Source organism: Silurus meridionalis, chromosome 22 (assembly GCF_014805685.1).
Source record: "Silurus meridionalis isolate SWU-2019-XX chromosome 22, ASM1480568v1, whole genome shotgun sequence".
In the NCBI taxonomy this organism is placed as follows: Eukaryota; Metazoa; Chordata; class Actinopteri; order Siluriformes; family Siluridae; genus Silurus; species Silurus meridionalis.
In genome coordinates this window covers 14,836,624-14,861,097 of record NC_060905.1, presented here as the reverse complement: position 1 = coordinate 14,861,097, position 24,474 = coordinate 14,836,624, and the positions used below count along the sequence as shown (strand labels likewise).

The window sequence follows — 24,474 nt, the reverse complement described above, 5'->3', positions numbered from 1 at the left end:
TAGTTTCTGTAGTAACAGATCCAGTGGCGGTCTGTGCATTTGGTACCTGGGCCTTCAGTGTGGACTTACCCGACTTAATCCACCTCTTAATACCACCACTATCACGTCTCAAAAATAGAAACCATCAATACAATACAAAAACCTCCAAACCTCTACACTACAACCGCAACTGTGCCACCTACATCATCTGGAGCAGTTCAGAATCAATATTTATCTAATAACATGACAAAAACATTAAAAAATACAACCTACTTACGAGAGATGCAGACTCATAATTTGCGCCGCTCCTCAGAGGCTGTAAGTCAGTGGTACCGTTCGTATTCACTGGTTTGGAAGTGGTAAACAAACCCTTTAATGGGCTGAGACAAGCTAGCTAGCTTCAGGGTTGGCCGTCCTCTCCTCATGATGTCTAGCTTTTCTTCAAAATGGATTTTTAAATATGTCCGCGACCAAATAAGTTGATAAGTTGAATGATTTAATGCTAGGTTAGATTAGGTCTAAGGTTTATAATAAAAAAAAACATCTAAATATAATTTTAAAAAAATGCATTGATATTTCTTAATAAAATGATAGGCTGCATATGGTGTTTTAAATTCAAGAAAAGAAAAACGAAGTATGTAAATGCTATATAAGTGATAGTAACCAACTTGTGCTTAAAAAATTCAACAACATAAAAAAATCATTTTGTTTTCTTTTAACAAAGAATTTGCACAAATTGCTGTGGTGTCCATTAAATAAAACACTCTGATTGGCTCAAAGACAAGAACTGGATACAGCAACAAACAAAAAAACCTCACAAACAGTTTAATTAAATGCTGTGCATCTATGTTGCATATACATTTATTTTCCTGTAGGCTTGCAATATAATTACAATAAACTATGATTTGTCACGTCACTGGATTCAGATCTGAACTGTGCCATAGATATAAATCCCCTTTTTAGTTCACAATTAAACGTTCAACTTTAAAGTGCAGGAAATTAACTGTAATAATTGCAGGCAGAGAGCCATTCTGGCAGCACAAGACACGTTACGGTATGATACAGCAGCTGAGCTACAGATGTCTGCGCATTTGTTTGCGTGTGCGAGGTATAGAAATATGTGTCACTGGATTCTGCTCTACCCCATTTAAACAAATGGGCATATCTGGTGCATCTGTTCCCAACACGACATATCCATCCACTAAAGCAGTGTAAACATGCAGATTGAACATTGCATATTGTCTACTGAATCTTTTTCCATAGATTTATACTAATTTACACTTTTTTTTGTTCTCGCAACTTCTGCTACCACCAATCCGAACTACAAAGCACTACCATTAGGTCATTCAAAGCATGCATGTGTGCAATCAAGATGCACGTTTAGAAAATACTTTCGCAAGCAAAAATCATCAAAAGTAATCACTTTTCCTGTAAATAAGCACTTCCTCTACTGTTTGAAACCAAAAACATTCTGCTGGCTCACAAATCCATCTCTAATTCCACCCAATGTAGCCTTTTGTCTTCCATGTTGCTATTTAGAGAACCATTACACAAACCAAATTACTTTTTGTAGTAGCCGTTCTGGGTCATTTAAAGAAAGATGGAGGCTGTTGTTGTTGTTTGTGAAAGAGTACTTGCTTGTTGTTTACATCGCCTCTGGCCTACCAAGTCAACTCCATTTGCCAATCTCCTCTACAGCTGTAATGCTATAGTTCTGCATCTCGTCTATCCAGAGATATACAAACCCTCATCTCTTTAAAGACCAACCTTGACAATTTAGCATTTTTAGCAATTTAGGATGTGGATTATACATCTCAGTAGTCCTCCATCTAATAAAATCATAAAGGCGCATAAAGGAGAAAATGTCTCATGGTCAACTGCAGCTCACAAAACAAATGTTCAGACAAAAAACAAACAGTTTTGAGGTACAGATTTAGAAACAGTGAACTGTTTTATTCCAGATGTTCACAGACTTCTTCTCAGCTGATCTGGTTTAGGAACATGGCAATGTCTCAATTTCAACCCCCCCCCCCGCCCCAAAAAAAAAAAATACAATAAATAAATAAATAAAAAACATGGATGAGTACTGATGTACTGCAAGTGGAGTATTATGTCCAGGGATTGACTCTGAAACCACTTCAAACCAAACCAGGATAAGATTAGATTAGATAAGCTCACAATTTATGGCTGGTCAGTACAGTGGTACAATGGGTACCATTACTGCATATTACTGCATTACAGCTCCAGGGTTTTGAGCTATCAAATGTGGATTTTCTCCCAATGCTGGTTTTTCTCAGGTTTTATGGTTTCCTCCAACATTCCAAAATCAAGTGTGAATTGTGTTAAATCAGCTATTGGTATGAATAAGTGTGTGTGGTGCTATACAATAAAATGGTATTCCATCCAGGGTATAGTCACATATGTTTCCAGGACAGGCTCAGAATCTAGATTATGATTAAATGAACGAATGCATCTACAGACGATGGGTTATGTCATGCCTTTTGGTGATACTTTCGAATTTAGGCACAATGATGCAACTCTTGTTTGTTGAGGTTCCACCTGGTGCAGAACTATTCCCTAAAACCTAACCGACATCATCTCCATTTAATGACTGTCCACGGAACCATATTTGTCATTATACAGCTGGTTACCACTGGCAAAGTGCATTTGGGAAAACATCAAACATTGAGTTTATTAGCTTATAAGAGACAAACGTATTGATCAATACTACTGCCGGAAGTATCCTAAAATAGTGCTCACTTAATCCAGATGGTCTATTACTCAGGAGGATTATGGAGCAACCCTACTTTCATTCAGCGCCCCTGTCAAATCAGATCATCTGCTCACAGTAAAAGGAGGATAAAGAAGAACGCCTCAGAGACTCCTCAAAATATTCTCCACCCAGCACCTGCTCCATCTACTTTAGTCACTGGGCATACTCGCTATAATCAACAAAGTATAATCATAGCAAAATGATGCTCGTCTTTAAAATACACACCACACACACATGCACCTTGTTAACACACTATACATCATACAATTTAGTGTGTATTAATGTTAAATAATAAACAACTTTTGACCAATCAGATTAAAGAAATTGAACAGTTCTCTGGTAGAATATAAATGTATATGATTATTGGAGGCATGCACAAAAAAAATTGCTTTGTGCCATATTTAGACAAGGAAAATACATTTCATACAAAAAATAGCATTGTGCACACTTATGGTATTTAGATTAGAGTTTACAAACAGAAATAATGACTGATGAAAATACAACATAGGGGAAAATTCTGCCAGATTAGCATTAAGAAGCAAAGAACCTCAGGCGTACACACTGTACTCTTAGTAGGTCTGACACTACAGCAATCATGCAGTCCTTACCTGCAATTTACCAAGCTGATTTAATATCACTGTCATTACTGTGATGCTGAGCAACACACTGCACATCTCATCATGACCGCAGGACAGCTGCGGATAAAAGCTCTGACGTCGGCTTTCATCCCCCCACTCCAAAATCTTCCAATTAACCGCAGCCCTTCCAGAGCATCTCAAATATCTCTTCTTTTCCCCCATCCCCCCCAAAAGCTCCCCTGCCTCCATCTCTCCTAAAATACCCTTCCTCACACCCTCAGGCCCACAGCACTCCAACTGGGATTTGTCCAGACAAGAGCAGACTCTGTGGCAGCTTAAATACAGATAACTCTGGCAGGACTCGGTAATAAATCACACTTCAACCTCTCGCCATGAAACACAGAGGATGCAGCTGTACAAAGCTGGACCATGAAGGAAGTTTTTCATCTCAGCGTTATCTTGGCTCATCTTTACTTTGAGTGAATGTGGCTGATCACTGCCAAAGGATAAACTATGCAATGCTGGCCATCAAATGCTAGATGCAAAGCTGACATAGTTAACCTTCCCTTAAAACACTTACTTTGTAGCACATACAGCTGCTGAATGCCAGGTCTAGAGAATATTATATATATATATATATATATATACACACACACATACACACACACACACAAGAGATCAGATATTCAGGAAAAACATTCATACAATCGCAAAACTTATGAAGCAATTCCTACAACCTATATTCCTGCCATCGATATCCCTGTCAATGCTTCTACATCACCACAGGCTGGATGCAGTGACAATTTCTGATGGAACAACCACAGAAATACCTACGTGGTAAAAATATAAAGTGTTAGCTAAATTTTTTGCACTACATTGGTGCTGATGTATTTTATCCATGGCCTGCTATAAAAAAAAATAAAAATTTATATATATATATATATATATATATATATATATATATATATATATATACACACACACACACACACACACACACATATATACACACTTTACTTTGGTCCCATGCCAAATACTGTGGTACTGCGAATTCTTAACAAGTCGTGGGTTGTTGTTTTTTTGTAACCTCAAAAGGCTCGTGAGGGAAGGACTGTTTACGATCTGCTGTACTAACTTTACAACATTAAATAGAAATAGAAATTAAAATAAAAGTGTCATTCTTTCTTTAAAAAAAAAGCTAAGGGTTAAAATACTATGGGATGATCTATTAAAGGAAATAAATCTCAAGTGTTGATTTATGTCTTATCTTCAGTATGAGACACCAAAAGATACCAGTTCTCAGAAAGACCCATTGTTCCTAGTGTACCTGTAGCATTGCAGCAAGACAACACAAACGAAACATCATCTGACTCACTTCATTCCTATCCATGGGCTCAGTTCTCACATCATAACAAACCTCATTTTAGAGAAACATCAGCGAACAACTACTAACATGTTCTGTAAAACAGAAATTAAAACAAGAGAAAATAGTGAGTAATGCAGAAAAGAGGAACTGATGGACAAAGCTAGCAGAATTTGTATGTAGCAGCAGGGATGTTATCCAAGATAGGTCTTAGAACGGTCTTCTTAATGTCTTATGAAATGCCCTCATGAAGAAACCACTCTGGGTTGGCTAATAAAACAAATCCTAAGTGTTTACCCATATCAAAAGGACACATATTGCTGATTTTCACCCAACCTCGAGAAGTAGGCCGCTTTCCTTTCCAACCACTTCTGTTTATTTCAACAGACGACAATAACCTAAATTACAGTACAGTTCAGAGCTCTGCAAAATGACTGTAATCACTTACAGCACATGCAGAGCTCTCAGGCATAACAAATTTTCTTAGCAGGACTGACTGGTAATTCACTGGGATGTGTATTAACAAAAATGAGAACAGGAAGACTGGGATTAAACTTGGCAGAAGAGTTAAAGACATATTTCTATACATGCCAAAACACACTGTATCTGCTCAGGGGTTAAACAGAACACAATAAAACAATGAGGTTTATTCATGGCTGTTCCGATATTGCGATTTTTTAAAAGGTTAGTATCGAGGTGAAAGCGATATATCGAACAGACATGGAGTATTTAGATAGGATATGCAACACAAAGGTTGGGGGTGGGGGTCTTCTGAGCTGGGGGTTTTTGGGAATGAATGAAAGCACCTGCGTGAAACCAATCAGTGCGTGAAATTTGGAAAAAAAAAGTGACCAGAAATAGATTTCTATATCTGATCTCCGATTTATAGATAAAAAAAATTCGTGCGTTTCTATTTTACAGACATTATGTTTGTTTAGATGATAAGATAGGAAGACAGGGTGAAGGTTTTGCGCGCGCCCCGGCGCAGTTTACAAGTAAGTAACAAATCAATCCGGATTATTTATACAATAACACACTTTGATTTAATACACACCATAATGCATACAAAAAAAAAAGATACAATATTAGTGCGTGCACTATTATTCTAAATAGTGTAAGTAGGTTCCTTACCGCACTGCAAGGGGGAAAAAAACAATTATTCCAGATGAACCCCGTTTCCTCGAACCTCCATCAGAGATCCATACAACTCGTCCAACACGAAGATCAGCGACTTTGAGCGATAATACCACCGAAACGGATGGCTTCCGATCCAAAACTCGTGTGTAAGATCCCAGTTCAGATTTGGATCAAACACCGCCCCTTCAGCGCCAACTGACCAATCAAAAGAGCAGAATGTAAAAGTGGGCCGGGTCTACCCTTATGAATATTCTCGCTCTTAAGAAGCGTGTCTCGGGGCGTCAGGCATGAAGCGCATGTATACATGTCTCTGCAGCCCAGGGTTAATTTGGTATTTACCCAGCTGTCGTGTTAAACATGGACCATACATGCAGTCTCTCTCTCTGTCTGTAAAAAAAAAAAAAAAAAAAAAAAAAAAGCATCCAGCGTTCCAGCATTTGTACAGAAATAGCTCTGTTGCAGAAGGTTTCATGGTAAAGAATGCAAGATAGTGACCAGCTGACCAGTTCCAACACCAGAAAAGACAGTGGAAGCCAAAATTTTGGTCATAATGCATGTTGCAGTTCAGTCTGCTCAAAATGTTTGTACCCTAGGAATGTGGACTCATGAGTGCCAATGCCAAAATGAGACCTTCCCACCCCAATATAACCTCAGTTAGTATTCTCTCTAACAATTTTATTACTCCTGCAAATTTCATATACAGGTTATGGGTCATCTGGAGCTCATGTTGATTTTGGTCATCTTCAGTAAACGATTGAGCATGGTCACAGTTGCTGTGGATCTGGGCTCTAGCCTCTTAACGCTAGGTGCAAGGCATCTAATAGCCACTTCATCACAGGGCACCAATAAACGGTCAGAAAACATAAACAGAAGTATCTAATGTGGACTACAGACAGACAGTAACCCAAACTTAGGTTCTAGCCATGGGGTCTGGGAATGTTTCAGCAGGCAGTGTTGCCACCTTATGTCATGCCAACCATATTGTACTGTAAATGTACCTCAATAACGGGGCGACGAAAAACTAGACATTCTATAGATGCTGTAAAAATGTTTCATCTTGCATGCATGAGACTCATTTGTAGTGAAATCAGAGCAACCACATGAAAGTGTAGGCACCTGTGATGTCTCGCTGCTTCATAACCCACTCATTTTTCCTCCTCAAAGCATAAGAATGGAGATACACAAGAAAAAAACATGCATAACCTTTTAATTCACGTGCAGTACATTAATCCAGAAAGCAAAGGGTATGTATGTATGTATTCAGACAGTACAGTACAGCACAGACACCTCCACATGCCTCCTCTCTCAGCTGCTGTGAAACCTATCCTGTAATTATGGCTGTCATCAGCAGCCCCCAAACTAGCAACTATGTTTACCGGCACACAAACAGCAATCATGACTCAAACATCTTTAAACTAAACTAAATCTCTAGGGTTATACTGGACCTTCAATTTGGATCTCTTGATATGTGTCTTTGTTCAACATATTGCAAAATATTTGTATTCTCCATAACATCAAAGCAGTGAGGAATGGAAAAACTCTAGATATATCAGTAGATCTTTTAAATTGCAATGCTTCCTCTTTACTAGAATTATAGTGTTGAGTCATTTGGCAGAGTCACAGAAACATTAACCTGGTGGTGGTGAAAGATATATGCCAACCTGCTAACATCTTGTTTTAGAGTCAGGACATTCCAACTCAATAAACAACACGCAAGAGTCGAGGGAGCAAACTTACCCTTGCTCTCTGGATGGGAGGGATGGCGTTCTCACTACCATGTCAAGCACAGCAACTCTCGTAGGTGTGTCTGTGAGCTCAAGTATGCTTAAAAGATATAATAGCAATTTCCTTCATTTTGTGATGCAACATGAGCATTAGTTCAAAATCATGCAGATAGTTCCCATCACATACGTATCTTGGAGAAAGCTCATGTTAGACTTCATGCTGTGTGATTGGTTTGTGTCGTAAAGCTGATGGAAGAGAATTCACAGGTGACTAAATTGGGGAGAATATGTATATATTAAAGACACAAGGGAACATTCTCTGGATCTATTTATTAGTCATGAAATATATCTAATTGCAATGATTGTATTTTAAAATAAGAAAGCTTCCAAAAATATTTTATTGATTATTCTATGGCTACAAATAGGAAAACATTATGATATTACACTTTAACTCGATGGATGATGTATAAAGACTAAAGATGGTAAGATTCAGTGATTGGCATCGTAAACATTAAAGATGTGATTTAAAAAGTGTGCATTGGATAGAAGATTTTAACATATTTGCATCGGTAAAAAGCGATTTATTCAAACATTTTGTTGAATCAAATCGAAATCTGATCGCACTGCATCGTAATGGGGTAGCTGCTTCATATGTATCTTTAATGTATCGTTTCCTTGGCTATGCATCGATATACAAATCGCATCTACCTCAGTAATGGAGATGCACATCCCTAATAAAGGTGTAAAAAGAGTTGGATACACCTTCACCTGGTCTTACTAAATAATAAATTGGAGGTCACACGTTCAGTATAATCTTCTGCAACATATAAGTTGTGGTCAGGCAATGTCTGGCTTCATATTGGCACTCCTGGCTTCAATATATTAATTCCTTGCTACGACTTCAGTGCCATAAAATACCCAACATCCTATTCCAATACATTTTGATGAAAGAAATTTCATTAAATTGTCTTAGAAAAAAATTCATACATACAGTTTCTAATGTCAACATGAACCATCTAAACATGAGATTTGTTCACACAATCTTCTATGTCCAACATGTCCAACAACTACCATTGTGGGATGTGTTAAAAAATACCACACAAGTCATATGTCATAGAGGTCAGTGTTTGAGCATGAACAAGCATAACTGTGAAGGAATGTAAGACTGTGTGTGTGTGTGTGTGTGTGTGTGTGTGTGTGTGTGTGTGTGCATGCATAGAACCTTTTCTCGTTCCCCTTCATGTGCCACTGAAGAAGCTTTCAGGGGCAGCAATGCAGCATAGATCTTTTAACTGAACATTTTTCTGTTCAAACTCCCTCTTTATTATCCACAGTGTAGATGGATCAAAAGGGCAAATGATCAGTATGCATAAAAGTACTTGTTAGTATTTCACTCTTCTTCATTCTATTATTAAGCTCTCTAAAAAAAAGTATAGAAATAATAATAAGGTATTTCATTAAATTCATGTAAAATGAATTATTTTGTGATGTATTCGTAAAAATACATAACAAAATACAAAGCAATAATATTAAATCATTGTTGAAGAAAATATATCTTTTTGCTTTGGATCTTTTCACTCAAACTAATGTCACACATTAGTTAATTATAGGAAGGTTTCTACAGATATACAAAAAGCATATAATCAAAACCATAAAAAAAAAAAAAAAAGCTATTATAACCTGCTACTGTGTGTAAGCCTGTACAAAATCATAATAGAAGTTCTTCAAAGCTAGAAAACCGCGCTTGCCCTGACGGCTGTGTATATTTTCATTGGCAGCACGCTTACACAGTTAGTCAGGCTTAGTTAGATTAAAGACTTTCATGCTTTAAACATATATCTCCTGCCTTTGGTCTTAATAACAGACTCAGCTGTAGGTAGCGGTCCAGGCCGCCCACCCAGCACAGCTGCTTGTACACTACTCGCCAGGTGTTCAGACGTGTGTGTGTGTGTATGTTTATGTTCATGTAATAGGCTTTCGGTTAGTCTATGATCCGTGGATCAGTGTTTGACAGTAATGTGAAACTCAGAACATTAGAGTCAGTTCCTGGGTCACTGTGAGAGAAGAACATTGTCTTTCATCACTACTGATATTGATCAGCTGATAATGGGAGGCCTGGCAACCTATAAAAATGAGGCTGCCATCGGCATGGCTGTGTTCAACTCTCAACATTTTACTCTTTTTTACCAACTGTAAAGAAAACACAAGTGTATTCTCATGTTGGTGGAAAGTTTAGCTCATTTGCATTTAAGCTGGTATATGGTTACATGTATCATTAGACAGTGAGACCTCTTGTGATAATAAAATTCTGCACCACCGTTGACAAAGGAATCTCCAGCAGAGAGGTCTTTCAATACCCCAGTTTCAACAACCAAACCAAATAGAAAAAAACAAGTCCTGCCTCGTCTCTATCTTTTCCTCCCTGATTGTGACCAATCTAAGCAATGCTTTATTTGTTCTATGTGCCCAGGGCAGTATATCCCAGTCTGACATGACCAAACCATGCCATAACCCTCTCCTTCTGACATAAACTCATCTCAGGCCTCAGGGAATATGGCAGACGACCCTTTAATGAACCCTGGAAAAGGAACAAAACATACATCATGTGCACATGCCTGAATAAAACAAATAGACTTAAGGCTAAGACATGAGATGCTCATGAGACTTTAATACAGGTGTTTTGTATGATGAGGCTAAGAAGGTTATCTTTAATAACCTCTCTTCTATTCAGAGATCTTCATACTGGATCCAGACACTGTACAAGAAACCCAGGGAAGAAGGCTGGATAGGACACACACTCATTAACACCTAAGGGAATTTAAAAGTCACCGATTAGCTTACATTTGGGTTTTGGGAGGAAACAAACCAGTGTAACCAGATTACACCCCCAACATCCACTGGAGAGACAACTGTGAACTATACACAAACAGTAAATGAAGCTCAAAATCAAAGCCGGGAACCCGGAGCTGTGATGCATGAAAAATCTCTTCCTGAGATTTTTAACACTGTGTTTAAATGTTAGTTTTATGCTAGCTTGCACTTTAAAGCAGAAATCATAATTAACCCAGTGTAAGTCTACCCTCGGGGGGCCTTGCCCTACCCATGGTGGGGCCTCTTTAAAATCATTAGTATAGGAATAGAACAGTAGGCTGAATAGTGCATTAAAACCCTGAAGTAGATTATCCACCATGATCTAATAACTCTTTAGCCTTAGTTTACAGAGTGCTGGTGTTATTAGCTGGCTGTAACTGCTCGGACCTACAACTAAAATGATGCTTAATCATCTGTGGCTGTAGTAAATAGATTCAAAAGTGTGATGGCTGAGAAGATGGTGTACCAGTCTTAGTGGGTGAGACTTAGCACAGAGCTAGTCCTGATCCACAGGCACAAAGTCTTCAATACTGGGGTAGAAAATCTCTCAAATGTCCCCCTTCCCTCCACCCAGCTGTAACACGCAAAATAACTTGATAAGCTGAAACCAGACACAACCTCAGCAGGCTCTGCGGAGGCGCCTGAGAGGACACACTTCCCCCAACCCTGATATGAGATTGGTGTGTAGATAAGGAGCAGTAGGAATAAGCGAGTTTGTGAAAGCTGACACTGCCTTTCGCTTGCACAACAGTAGCATAAGACATAAATAAACTAAAAAATGCAACAGAAAAAAAACACAAAAACAACAGAAAAAGCACAACACATCTGCATTAAATGAAATGGTAATAATATTGAACATTGCATGCTTATTGCAGAGTGCATCAATCTATGATACTATGGAGCTAGCTGTTCTGTTGTGAGACAATGTTGCTCTACTACTACTTTTCTTTAGTTTTGTTGTTGTGTCACAGCTAAATGAGTGAGATGGCAGCTTAGTGGTTAATGCATTGGGCTCTAGGTCTGAAAGTCGTGAGTTTAAATCTCAGCCGCACTAAGTTGCCGCTCTTGGGCCCCTGAGCAAGACTTTCAACCCCATAGCTACTTAGTAGTATAAATGAAATAAAGTCGCTCTGGATAAGTCTGTCATAAATCTAAATGAAGACTAAGCATGAAATATGGCCTGTCTGTTACATTCACCTTATTCAATACCACGAAACAACCAGAATCGGCCCACAGCTCTAGACAGGAGTTTTGTCTTTTTTTCTATTTCTTACACCTCAGCTATATACAGTACAGAATCGACAAATAACAGGAATTCAAGCGAGACTTCCTTGTAATACTCAATAGAATGTTTAGATTGCCCGAGGTGATACACAGAGATAAAGCCAGGTGTTGCTTATGAAATATTTGAAGTATTTCAGCCTCAATCATCAGTGTTCAGATGATAAACGGTTTCTTTCCCACTGATTTTTTTTTCTGTCACATGATTCACAAATACTTGACTTACAGAAGTGCAATTGGTTGATAAGTGTGATATAAAGGCACACATGCTAGAGCTTGTACTTGTGTAACTTGTACAGTGTTTAATTTTTTGCTTTTTAATCTAACAGATTCAAGGCTCGCTTTGAGCCATAGAACTTATAAGGTTCCCTCTACAGAATGACGTCCCCAGTGTCCTTCCAGCTTTCTGACCATGTCTAATAGGTTTTCCTCTCTGCTTCAGGAACCACACATAAGCTCCTGGAAAAGGCTGACTGAATAACTCCTGAAGTGCATACAGAAAGGAATCAATGGACTCCTTGTGCATATTTTTTTTTCTATTTCCTCTTATTGTGTATTTTTTCTCGGACAGATTGAATTAGGTTAATGAGAAAAGTTTTGAAGGATGAACTCTTGAGTTTGTAGGAAAAAGTTTAGAGAGAAATAGAGAGAGAGAAAGAGAGAGAGAGAGAGAGAGAGAGAGAGAGAGAGAGAGAGAGAGAGAGAGAAAGAGAATGAGCATTTAGTGGAGAGGAAGCTAGTCGTTATTTGAGGAAAGCAGAAGGAGTGTCAGAAGCCGGTTGCTCAGGTTTTAATTTGTTGGGATACACGGGAGACCTCAGACCTCTGAACTGTATGTTCCTCTCTTTTAGGGTTGTCATTAGTGCTCTCTAAGGTTTCCTTTTGGGGTGTCAATGATTCTAGCTTTCCAAATAGGGTTTTTCTGAAAGAAAAAAACTGCTGTAGTGAATGTTTAAGATCGCACCTGAAAAAAAACCTGCAGCTGGAAAGACTCTAAACTGGCAGATAGAAAGGTGTTTTATACTTGTCACATGTACTTTACCGCAAACTGAATTTTTTTTCTTTGCATATCCCAGCAACGTTATGAAGCTGGGGTCAGCCATGATGCAGCACCACTGGAGCACTGAGGGCTAAAGGCCTTGCTCAAGGGCCCCAAGTGCAACAGCATGGCGATACCATGGCTTGAACCCCATGTAACCCAGTGCCTTAATCACTGAGCTACCGCCTCACTAGATGTTGCTGTTATATGAAATGGATGAAACTCTGTATGTGGTTCCTTGTATGGCTAATAGAGCTGGCTCTTTAAAGTTCCCAAAACCCAGAACCATTAAGGGCTCCTGTAGGACAAACCAAATATCCCCTCTTTATTAAGCTAAAACCTTGTGAGGTGTGTATCTCGTACATTACATGCTCTAATTCAATTTCTGTATGTATACATCAGCTGCAGTATCAATGACTAATAAATTATAAATGTTCATAAAAGTATAACGTGACCCAGAACAAACTGGTGTAGTGTAGATATATATAGACCTCTATCATCCCTTTCCCCATGGGCTTCAGAGTGCTGCAGCTGTCTCATTTCAACCAGTTTTCTGAAGATTGCTAAAAAATTCTTTGTGGGTAGAGGATTTTTACAGAAGCCCTATCACTCAATTTGGCTACAAAGGTTTATGTAAGAGAGAAAAAATTAATGGCAAATTGCTGTGAGGAATAAAACAATTCGGGATTGCTGATATTGGATAAGTCTGTGTGCCTCCTGTTACCCTGCCATTGATTATCATTGATCATTTTCTTATAATAATGTTCAATTTTCTTATATTTAGAACTGATCAGCAATGCGTATAGAGATGTGCTGGGTTGAGTCTGGCAGGAGTGCAAGGGTATCACATTAAAGCCCTATTGAGCCACAAACCACATAGAAATCAACTGCCAATGCCTCAAATGGCTAAAATTGAAACATGCAGTACTTGCTTGTAATGTGCTTTCAAGTCTATTACGACACTGCTATGTCCAGAGATTTCGGAAATTTCGGAAATAATGCACTTTATACAGTAATTCTCAGCATATTGCCACTTTCCGTCCATTTGCAGGGACCGAATAGAGAATAAGAGCATCACATTGCAGTGAGGATGATAAGGCAGAACATTTTAACAGCAGCAGCATCATGGCTCAGATGTTAATGTGTGATAAGATACAAAGAGATCCGTTCCACAACTGTCCCTAGTATTCCTGGCAATTAACCATTTCAGGACCTTGATGGATCAAATAACGAATAACGAACAATACCATGACGAAATCATTCCTATTAAATAGGTATACAGTGTATTCCTAATATATAAGCCTACCCAAAATTCCCTGACCCTTGGCCACCCTACCATCAGTGAAGACATCCTCCTCCTCCTCACGCATCAGTTCAGTAAAGTCATCCTCTGTGATACCAGCCAAGGCCATCTCCCTCTTAAATTTTCACCTTCTCTTACACTGCGATGTTCCTCGTCTCGATACGCAGGGTGATATCAATCAGAGCCTGAGCAGAAAACCAAGTACTGCACCGTGCTTCTGCTCTCCACGAAAGGAAGTGTGTGAGTGTGTGAGTGTGAGACCGAGCACACACACCACCCAGGCCAGCTTTCGACAACAGGATGATTTCATAATCAAACGTGTGGTATGTTTGCACAGATCGAAGAAGTGAAGAGCAAACTTCAAGCATGTGTGTGTGTGTGTGTGTGTGTGGGTGGGAGGCTGGTTGTGTGTTGAGTGCAGGATGGAGGGCTGTGAGTCTGCCAAATTATGATAATAAAAAAGCTACATGAGTACAATCTACTTTAGCAGAGATTGGGTGATGTGTGTTTGGTCCAAACTCTTTTTTGTGTGTGCTTGTGTGTGTGTGTGTGTGTGTGTGTGTGTGTGTGTGTGTGTGTGTGTGTTAGTACACCTCATTGTTGTGAGATATTCAAGGTGAGAATTTGCTCAAGGCATTTGTAATAAACATATTTTCAAGAATATCATCATGTAATCAGGAAAATAAAATGTAAAAATCTATATTTATGCATGATGATGATGATAATGATGATGATTATATCACTTTTGAATCAGTTAAATGTCTGTGTATTAGGTACTCATTCATTTGATGATTTTTACTAATCGCAGTGAATGAGTAGCTACAATTATATCTTTAAAGTATTAAAATGTATATTTATTTATATACTTTTGAACTGAATTCTTTTTTTTCTGATTGTTCAGAATGTGTTGATTCATTTTTGTAAAAAGCATGTTTATGTTATTGCCCTCAATCTAATATATTATCATTTGAATATAACATCTCATTCACAAGGACTTGAATAGCAGATATTCCACATAAATGGAGTAAAAATGTGTCATTTTATATATATAGTGTTAAACAAAAGCCCACTGAGGAGATGTTTATTTACCATTTATTAAAGGATTTATCAAATGTCAGTCGTTAGAATCATTTTATAAGTATTTACCATACTCCTTTAACCACAGAGGGTCTTTGTGCATTTTGGCTTCTTGCCAACATGACAATCGTTATACTTAATTCAAGAAAAACAGAGAGGCTGGTTAAAGGAGCAACCATTTATAACTGCTATCACATAAGTGATAACAAGAACTAACCTGCTTTTACACAACATACTGTAAAATGCAACTTTAAGGAGATAAAAAGCACAATGGGTTTGTTAAGAACTTGTCAGCATTGGCAATTGGCTGTATTATACATGAAATAAAACACTCTGGAATGCATTGTTTTTGGGATGGATTTAACGTCTATAAAGATGTTACAGGGAATTTTCTGAGAAGCACAGTCTGTGCTAATAACAATTTGAAAGGATATAGCAATTAACCCATTTATTCACACCAATCACTGCTCTCTTATCACTGTTTGAGTTTCTGAAGCAGGTTGTAAAGGTTGTAAAAGACCTGACATTTGCATTACTGAAAAATTAGGAATGTGGTAGCTCAGGGGTTAAGATTAGTGTTGTGAGTCTCTGGGGTCACTGATGGGCTCTTGAGCAATATTCTTAACTCTTAACTGCTCAGTTGTATAAATAAATGAAATAAATGTAAGATGCTTTGAACAAGGGCATCTGCCAAATGGCCTAAATGTAAAACTAATTGGGAAACTTTCTGGATTTTAGACAAATATTTGTATGGAGGCGATCATGTGACCACATCCATCAAGCATACAGTTGCTGTAAAAAAACAAAAAAACAAAAAAACAAAGATGATGTTCGCCTCCATTTGTCATAAAAATCTATTCGGTATATATAATAACATACCTGCAGTAGTTTAAGCAATAAGTACAATAGCCAGTACATATAGACTTTTACACTATATTACCTGCTTATAAGTTGTGAGCGTGTGAACAAGTTGCTAACACACAACTTGCTTGTTTTATAATCCTACTTGCCCATATTGCCAACTTATTTTATTATAATTTTATTATCAAAAGACCATTTTAAAATACTAGTAATTTGTTTCACAGAGTTTTGTTTCCCCAAGAAAAACAAAATTCGTTCTCACATGGTCAGGAAGATTATAGGGAATAAAGTGATTAAATTTACCAGTACAAATAATTAAAAGTATACTGTGAGGTGACTTTATTCACACAAAAACCTTTACTCATTTCAAACAGTGAATTCAAACAGAAAGTGATGACATATACCAGTCTTTTGAGACAGGCTGAAATAGTAACTAGGCTACAGTGGATTAATTTAACTCCTATCTTATTTCCTCTGTAATTTTTGTGCACCATCCCTTAAACCCCAGTGGAATAGCCCTTACAGCAACCTCATTAATGAAGAGGCCAGTTTATACAACTGCAGCCATAACACAGTACAGCAGTGATGTACCCCAATGCGTATATAAAACATTCTAAACAGAAAATAATAAAATGAAAATAAAAACCAGATGACAGGCATACTGATATAAAATGGATTGAATGGATATGTTCATGATACTAGTGAGAGAGAGAGAGAGAGAGAGAGAGAGAGAGAGAGAGTACACGGTGTGCATAATCTAATTAGAGGCAGCCTAGAGTGGAGTTAATAGTTGAAGGTGTTACTCAGACCAGTGTGCATAAATAATGGAGGACAGGAGAGTAACAAGAGCCCCAAGGCTGTCATGAGCTCCAACTCTTTTTGATAAAAGAACATACACTGAAAGAGCACACAGTCTGGCAGTTCATATATGTACCTACACATGAATGCACAACAGAATCTGTACTCATACAATCTACATAATTACTGGAACACCTGACTTTTACAGCCATACGGTATGTGCTTTTCCCCCAAACTGTTAGTGTAACACAAAGTTGGAGGCACAAAATTATATAGAATATCTTTGGATATGGTAGCATTCAATTTTCCCTTCACTTGAACTTGGAGACCCAAACCCATTCCAGCATGACAATGGGCCAGTGCACAAAGCCAGCACAATGAAGAAACGGTTTACATGGGATAAACTGGAAAATCTTGATTGTCCTGCTATAGAACTCTGGTGTCATCCCTATTGAACACCTTTGGGATGAACTGGAATGCTGACTGCACCCCAGGTTTCCTCACCCTTGATTTTTTCTTTCCTACTCTCGCCAGTGTTTTGCTCATTAGGGACAAAACATTGCTGTGAATGAGCCCAAATATTCCCAAGCACACTCTATAATTAAGTAGAACAACTTTTTAGAAGAATGGAGTTTAATATAAGAGCACATGGGGACTAAATGTGTAATGGGTTGTTCAAAAAGCTCATACAAATCTTACTCCACAAACTTTTGTGCTTACAATGTACAAGTCTGTGTAAACACTGTAATTTGTAATATAAATAAATGAACACATGACAGTGGATATAAAATAATTTACAAAACACATCAATTCCTACCACATGCAATCATATTGTCTATATTTATACATATAGCTTTTTATGTCACAACATGCATCAGCTGGTTTTACTGCAGTCACTTGGACTTTCTGAGAGTGCTAATTCTGTGAACTGTTAGTCATAGTACCATTGAGAGTACATGAGAGCAACACACACACACACACACACACACACACACACACACACACACACACACCTGCTATTTCTAACACATCCCACCCACACCAAGCTGCCAATTGTAACAATGCACTAGATTTTTACCTTAGCATAAAAAAAAAAATCTGATCACTTCAAACTCAAACTCAGACCACAAATGTTAAGAATTTCATGTGCTATGAGAATCAGGACTTGATCCAAATAGTAAATAAATGCAGGAGCACCCAAAGACACACCTCAATCAGATTTAAATCTACATCTCAAATCACTTCAGGTGATCTGAGACACATTTTCACCAGATTTAACAACCAACATTAACAACCAAAACCAGTCCAGACATAATACATAGGGTACTTGACTACTGTTAAGAGTGTACCTGACAGGATATTTCTGAGGAAATTCTTCAAAAATATTTATAAATGTTAATCATCATCACTGCTACCGTTAATAAAGCAGCTGTTATGGGTTATCCTGACAGGATTTCAGCTGTATTCATAAAAGGTTCTGATCTTTATAAGCAGTTTAGAATATCTAACTTGCAACAGTATATTTCAGTATTGAGGTCAACATACTAACTCAGAGACTACTGAAATATCCTGTTACAAGTGAGCTATTGTTATGTCAATATAAAAATAATAAAGATTGATAAATATAGCGAGTTGAAATCATGTTAGCTTTATTTAGAGCTAATTTATTATTGTTAGCAGTGATGATTATTAATGTTTAGAAATATGGTCGAGGAATCCTCAGAGAAATCCTGTCAGATAAACTCATAGCAGATATTCCAGTGCTAACATTAAAAACATTATTAACGTTTTGAATCCTTTCAGAAATCCTGCCACGTCAACTAAAAGCAGCTACTTCATCAGCTCTAGCAGTGACGATTATGAATATTAATAAGCATGACACAAGAATACTCTCAGAAATCCTGTCAGCTCTGCTCCTAGTGTTAGTGTTGATGATGATGAATATTTATAACTATGACATAAGAACCTTGTCCGTAATCATGCTAGCTCACTGCTGCCATTTCTAGAGAATTCAAATACAATTGAGATTCTTATTCTGACTTATTCATGAAATCAAAGATACACACAGTCCACTTTCTGTCACTCTGAACTACTCTTATTTCCATATACGAACTCAGAGATTGAAGTTCTGTGGGTCATGAATTTCAAGACAAAATGAGAAAAATCAATAAATAAATATATACTGGATCTTTTCTTAATCCATTTGACTTTGATTAATTTTTCTGTTGCAAAACAAACATCAAGTCTGACCCAGATGATGTTATGGAGCCTAGGGAGGTAAACCATGACTATGGAAGATAAACATGGTAATGTTATTGCTTAATATTATTTCCTTCCCATCTGTGTTTATGCTGATATAGCCAAAACCAGTCCCTCTTCAAGAAATAATAATAATAAGAAACTGCCTTTATTCGTCACATATACACTATGGCACAGTCAAATTCTTTCCTTTGCTTATTTAAGTTTGTTAGGAATCTGGGTTCAGAGCTCACAATCTTCTAAAGCAAAAAGAGTTAAGAATCTTGCTCAACAGCCCAAAAGTGGTAGCTTGGCAGTGCTGGAAATTGAACCACTAAACCTCAGTAACCAAAGCCATGATTGTTGAGCTACCAAGAAAAAGTCAGACGTCAATCAGAATTTAGTCCGACCACTCTGAAATAAATGGAAATGGAAATACAGGTTATAAAAAAACAATAAAAATAAAAAATATAAACAATGAACAGGGTCTCAGACAGGCCCGTCTCAGCAGGTGAAAAGAAACCAGGTTACGGTTCTGCAACCTTAGCAACCCACCTTTCTTTCCATACTTCCACAAGCACAAACTGCACTTGCGCCATTATTTCTCCACAATAACAAAGTTCTGTTGCACACCAGGGGAGCTGTCAGACATGAATACTAGTCTTCATACACACACACACACACACACACACACACACACACACACACACACACACACGGGTGTTTGCACTTAGCACTTAGTGGACAATAAATTGATGAGACCGTAAATGGATTGCTCCAGTCAGACAAGAAGACTCTTCTCTCTTCTTGAATCTACACAAGGGGGACAATGCGGGTCACAATTCTGGCCACAATCTGCCCTTTAGTGCTCTCTCTGGTTGTCATTAAGTACTCAGGGATGATGTGTTTCTGCTCTAAGATATCGAAACAGGAAAGACATGAGGAAGTTGAAAGAAGCTTGGTCATTGCAAAACAGTCATGCTTATTCTTTGATAACATAAAATGAATGGCCTCTCTTCAGAGAATGGGGTTTGTGTCAGACTAAAATTCTGAATCGAGCACTAAGGACAACAAAGAAAGTTGAGTCTAAAAGTTCAGAATCGAACGAGCACTTCGCCTCTTTCGCCCTGTGCGATCACGCTCATTCTCTTGCTTTCACACAATTTCTTCTCTTTGCATAAACAAGGGCGAATAATTACATGAAGTGTGAAGTTAGGAACATTGTGCTGGGGTTTCCAAGGCAACAGCACCTAGGGTATGCTGGTAAACTTCAGGCTCGCTCGTTTATGTCACCAGATTTAAAATTTTGCATGTGAAACTATTATTGGCCTCTGATTATTTACTAAATCAGCCTTTAAGGAGGAGTAGTGACAGTTCATTTTACGCACATGATTGGATCTTAGTAGAATTTTGTGGTCAGATTTTCCGGCTGTATGATAATTTGCTTGCACAGTAAATAAAATATAGCTGTCAGAATTATGAATCTTTCAGCCTCTGCACGTCACATGACTGAGTCACGTTATTTATCCCTCACACTTGTTCGACATTTTCTGCTAAATATCATTAGTATGTAGCTTCACCTGTATGTGCAATAATTTCAGTGCAATAATATTTACATGTGCAAAAACCTGTATAACTGTATCACTGTAATCTGAATTTTTCTGTTTTTATCTGTTTTAACGCTGTTACACATTTCATACAGTATATATCAGTAAGATTGGAAATTCAATGTACGGCATCTATACTTAATATATAACTTAATATATATAAAGTGTTAACATTTTCTATATTTTCTTTTCTTTTACTTCAATTGTTCTGTGACAATTAACAATTTTTATTGGAATCAATAAAGTATTCTGATTGTGATTCTTTCACAGCAGTTTTTGTCCCATTTTTGTCTTTGTCTTTTGTAAGCAAAAAACTCCTCATATACACTATATGGACATTATTAAAAGTATTAGGACACCTGCCTTTTCCAGCCATGTGAGGTTCTTTAAACTGTTACCAAAAACTTGGAGGCACACAATTGTATAGGACGTCTTTGAGTGCAGTAGCATTCAATTTTGACAACGCCCTTGTGCACAACGCCAGCTTCATGAAGACATGCTTTACTAGCATGTATAGAGCTCAACCTTTACGTTACTAATGCCCTTGTGGCTGAATGAGCACAAACACACTCCAAAATCTAGTGCAACATCTTCCTGGAAGAGTGGATGTTATTATAACAGCAAATGGGGACTAAACGTGGAATAGGATGCATAAAAAAGCACCTATGAATCTTACGGCCAGGAGTCCAGAAACTTTAGAACACTAACTAAGCTACTAATTATTAAAGGTCTTTGTTGAAGCTCAGCTACATCTGCTAGCTGACAGGCTGAAGGTTGTTAGTGTAGTGAAGTAAAGATAATCATCAGCACACTAAAACAGCAGGTTTCATTCTGATTTCTGTTTCTTGTACACACACTCATTCTCGTACCCCTCGGGAGTTTAAAGAGTGAGTAATCAAAGAATGATTCACATGCATCAATCTTTAGAAAAAAGTACAAAAACCACAGCTGGCCTATTACACATCGCTCATTTGCATAGTATGACTCCTAATATGTTTATCTGACTAGCAAAGTGCTTCATTTTATTGTAAAATATTTTACCATCAAATGTAATAAGCAACATTTCTGTTTTTATATTATAAAGAAAAAAAAAAATATATATTTTTTTTCATTTAGAATTAATACACTACATGGACAAAAGTATTGGGACACCTGACCTTTCGTGCCATATGTGGTTCTTCTCCAAACACAAAATTGGAGGCACACAATTATATAAAATGTCTTTGGATGCGATATAATAACATTTTGCATTTACTTGAACTTGGAAAATCAAATCTGTTCCAGCATGGCAATGCCCCTGTGCACAAAAGAAGCGAGCTCTTTGAAGATGTGCTTTACATGCTTTGGAGAGGAAGATCTAGAATGGCCTGCTATAGAGCTCTGATCTCATCCCTACTGAACACCTTTGGGATGAATTAGAACGCTGACTGCACCCCAGGCCTCCTCACCTCACCTACATCAATATCTGCCTTTACCTACACCTTTGCGGCTGAATGAACACAAATGTCCATGAGGCACATTACAAGATCTAGTGGAACATGTTCCCAGAAGAGTGGAGGGAATTATAAGAGCAAATTGGGACTAAACATAGAATACGATACTCAAAAATCACATATCTAGAAGAATTAATTACGAGTGCTGGAAAGAAAAAGGACCTTCTGGGTGAATGCGTTTATTTTCATTGAAAATGTAAAACTTATTTAATACTGTACATAAAAAAATGTGAAATATAAAACATAAGCCTTATTATTTCAGTGGTATCAATAGTATGCAAAAATTTGAAATGTACTGTATTATGTGTATACACACACACACACACACACACACACGCAGGTGAACAGGCCAGGCCCTGGGTGTGTGTGATCTGTGGTATACCACAGTATCCGTTCCTACTGCGAATGACCAGAGAAAAGAGAAGTGTAATATACAAGTAAGAGAACAGAAAAGATCTGTGTATCGCATCTCAAGTGATTAAGATTAAGGTGTGGTTCACTGGTGCTCAAAGTTCAGATTTACCCAATTTCCTGCAAAAAAGTAATGTTGTGTGACCTAATGTGTAACAGGGCTGTTACAGTGTTCTGTTATAATGTTGTAGGTTTGGAAATCCCCACATGGGCACACACCCTGCAGGCATTTATTGGGATGGGATTACACCCCATTTTCTCTTTACATCGCTGTTCTACCTCATAAGCGAAAAATGATAAAAACACAAGTAGTGATGTTATGGGGACATAATCAACCACAGGGTCATGTGATGTGACCAAACTCAAAGCAGAATTGAAGTCATAATTCAGAAATTGCTCATTTTTATATATATAAAAAAATACCTCCTGAAATGTCCTTATATAACAACATTTTACTGAAATAACCTGGTATACGTTTAATTTACATATTTTCATGTTTTGATTGTTGTGAAATTCTGTGAATAAAAATTACACAAAAACAAATATAAGATTATTAAACCTATTCCAAGCATTTGTACTTAGTTCAAGCTCAAAATAATCATGTTCTTTTGACAGATATTATGATTTTATTATTTGATTGACTGATTTAATGTATTTCATTAAGCTCATAATGCAAAATAATGTCCATAAAACAGGGGTTAAAGATCTTATAATAAAATTTCCAGATAAATTGGACTATATTCAAGATAAGATCTGCTAAGGTATATTTTTTGCATTGCATTATAGCAGCTAAAATTAAACACTCGAGAAGTCACAGTGCAAAACCCTCCATACTGAAACTTACTCTCTGAGTTAATAAACACTGGAGACTTCTTCTAAAAATTGTGAAATATCCTCACAGAACACTTATCAACAATTAATTACAATTACCCTACCTGTGAATGAGCTCTTACTAAAGAAATAATATTATATTAGAATAAAGACATGAACACTGCCATCATTACTGCTTTCAGAAATGAGGTTATGGAAAAGTTATTAACATCCTCTAACCAATCAGAAGTGAGAATCTGACAGCACTGTAGAATAAGAAACATCACATATGATATGCACTGATGATAAATGTGTTTATAAATATCAATTTTATGACCAACGAACAAAATAAAACCAGTGAAGCCTTTCAGACATACATTAAAGCTTTGAAATTTGTAAGCTGCAGATGAAAAAATTTCTTCACTGAACCAGCCAGACTCATATATTCCTGTCAGCTGGATAGTCTGATTCATTGGGATGCCAATAAAACAAGCTACTAGTTTCCAAATAAGAAACATTAAACAACAATAAAATAGTTGCTTGACCTTTCAATGGAAAAAGATGGATGGAAATTTATCTTTAGGCTTTTTTTTTTTTTTTTTTTTTTTTAAACAATTAAGTAAACAACACATCATAGTACAAAAAACATTCGAACCCTTTTTCTCAAGAAATTATTGTGAGCAGTTTAATGACAGAATGAAATCTTGCACAAACTGGGTGTCACATTAGCCCGGGACACCGCCCCATCAGCAGAATTCCTGCTCCCCTGACTTAAACACATCTTCTTGCACATCAGATTACACTAGACGCTTTACATTTACATTTACGGCATTTGGCAGACGCTCTTTTCCAGAGCAACTTACAAAGATCTTATTATTACAGCTGTGCAGTTGAGGGTTAGGAACCTTGTTCAAGGGCCCAGCAGTTGCAGCTTGGTAATAGTGGGATTTGAAATCACAACTTTTAAATCGGAAGTCGCTGAGCTACCACATCCCTACTTATAAGGTGGTAACAAAATGTTTCGAGACTAGCTCTGTGCATAAGAAAGTGCTATATTCATCTATGTTACACAATATCACCATTAAATTGTCCCTTTTCATAGCAATACAGCGCTCCCAGCATTCCTGCTAG

At 37.4% G+C, this 24,474-nt stretch overlaps 1 protein-coding gene across 5 annotated transcripts in view; it reads right to left on the bottom strand.

Moving 5' to 3' along the window:
- ripor2 (RHO family interacting cell polarization regulator 2) overlaps positions 1–24,474 on the bottom strand; it is a 66,249-nt gene that overhangs the window by 32,975 nt on the left and 8,800 nt on the right. For 2 of the 5 annotated variants that reach the window (XR_006923726.1, XM_046834417.1), the window contains exon 1: positions 14,082–14,311. The exons of 1 other annotated variant lie outside the window; for it this stretch is intronic. Coding sequence is in view for 2 of the 4 variants with exons in the window: in XM_046834417.1 (XP_046690373.1) it covers positions 14,082–14,157 (76 nt within the window). In the remaining 2 variants the exon portion in view is untranslated. Of the gene's footprint in view, positions 1–5,824; positions 5,983–14,081; positions 14,312–24,474 lie in introns of those variants that run through there. 2 more of the 5 variants (XM_046834420.1, XM_046834419.1) reach the window with 2 other exon arrangements.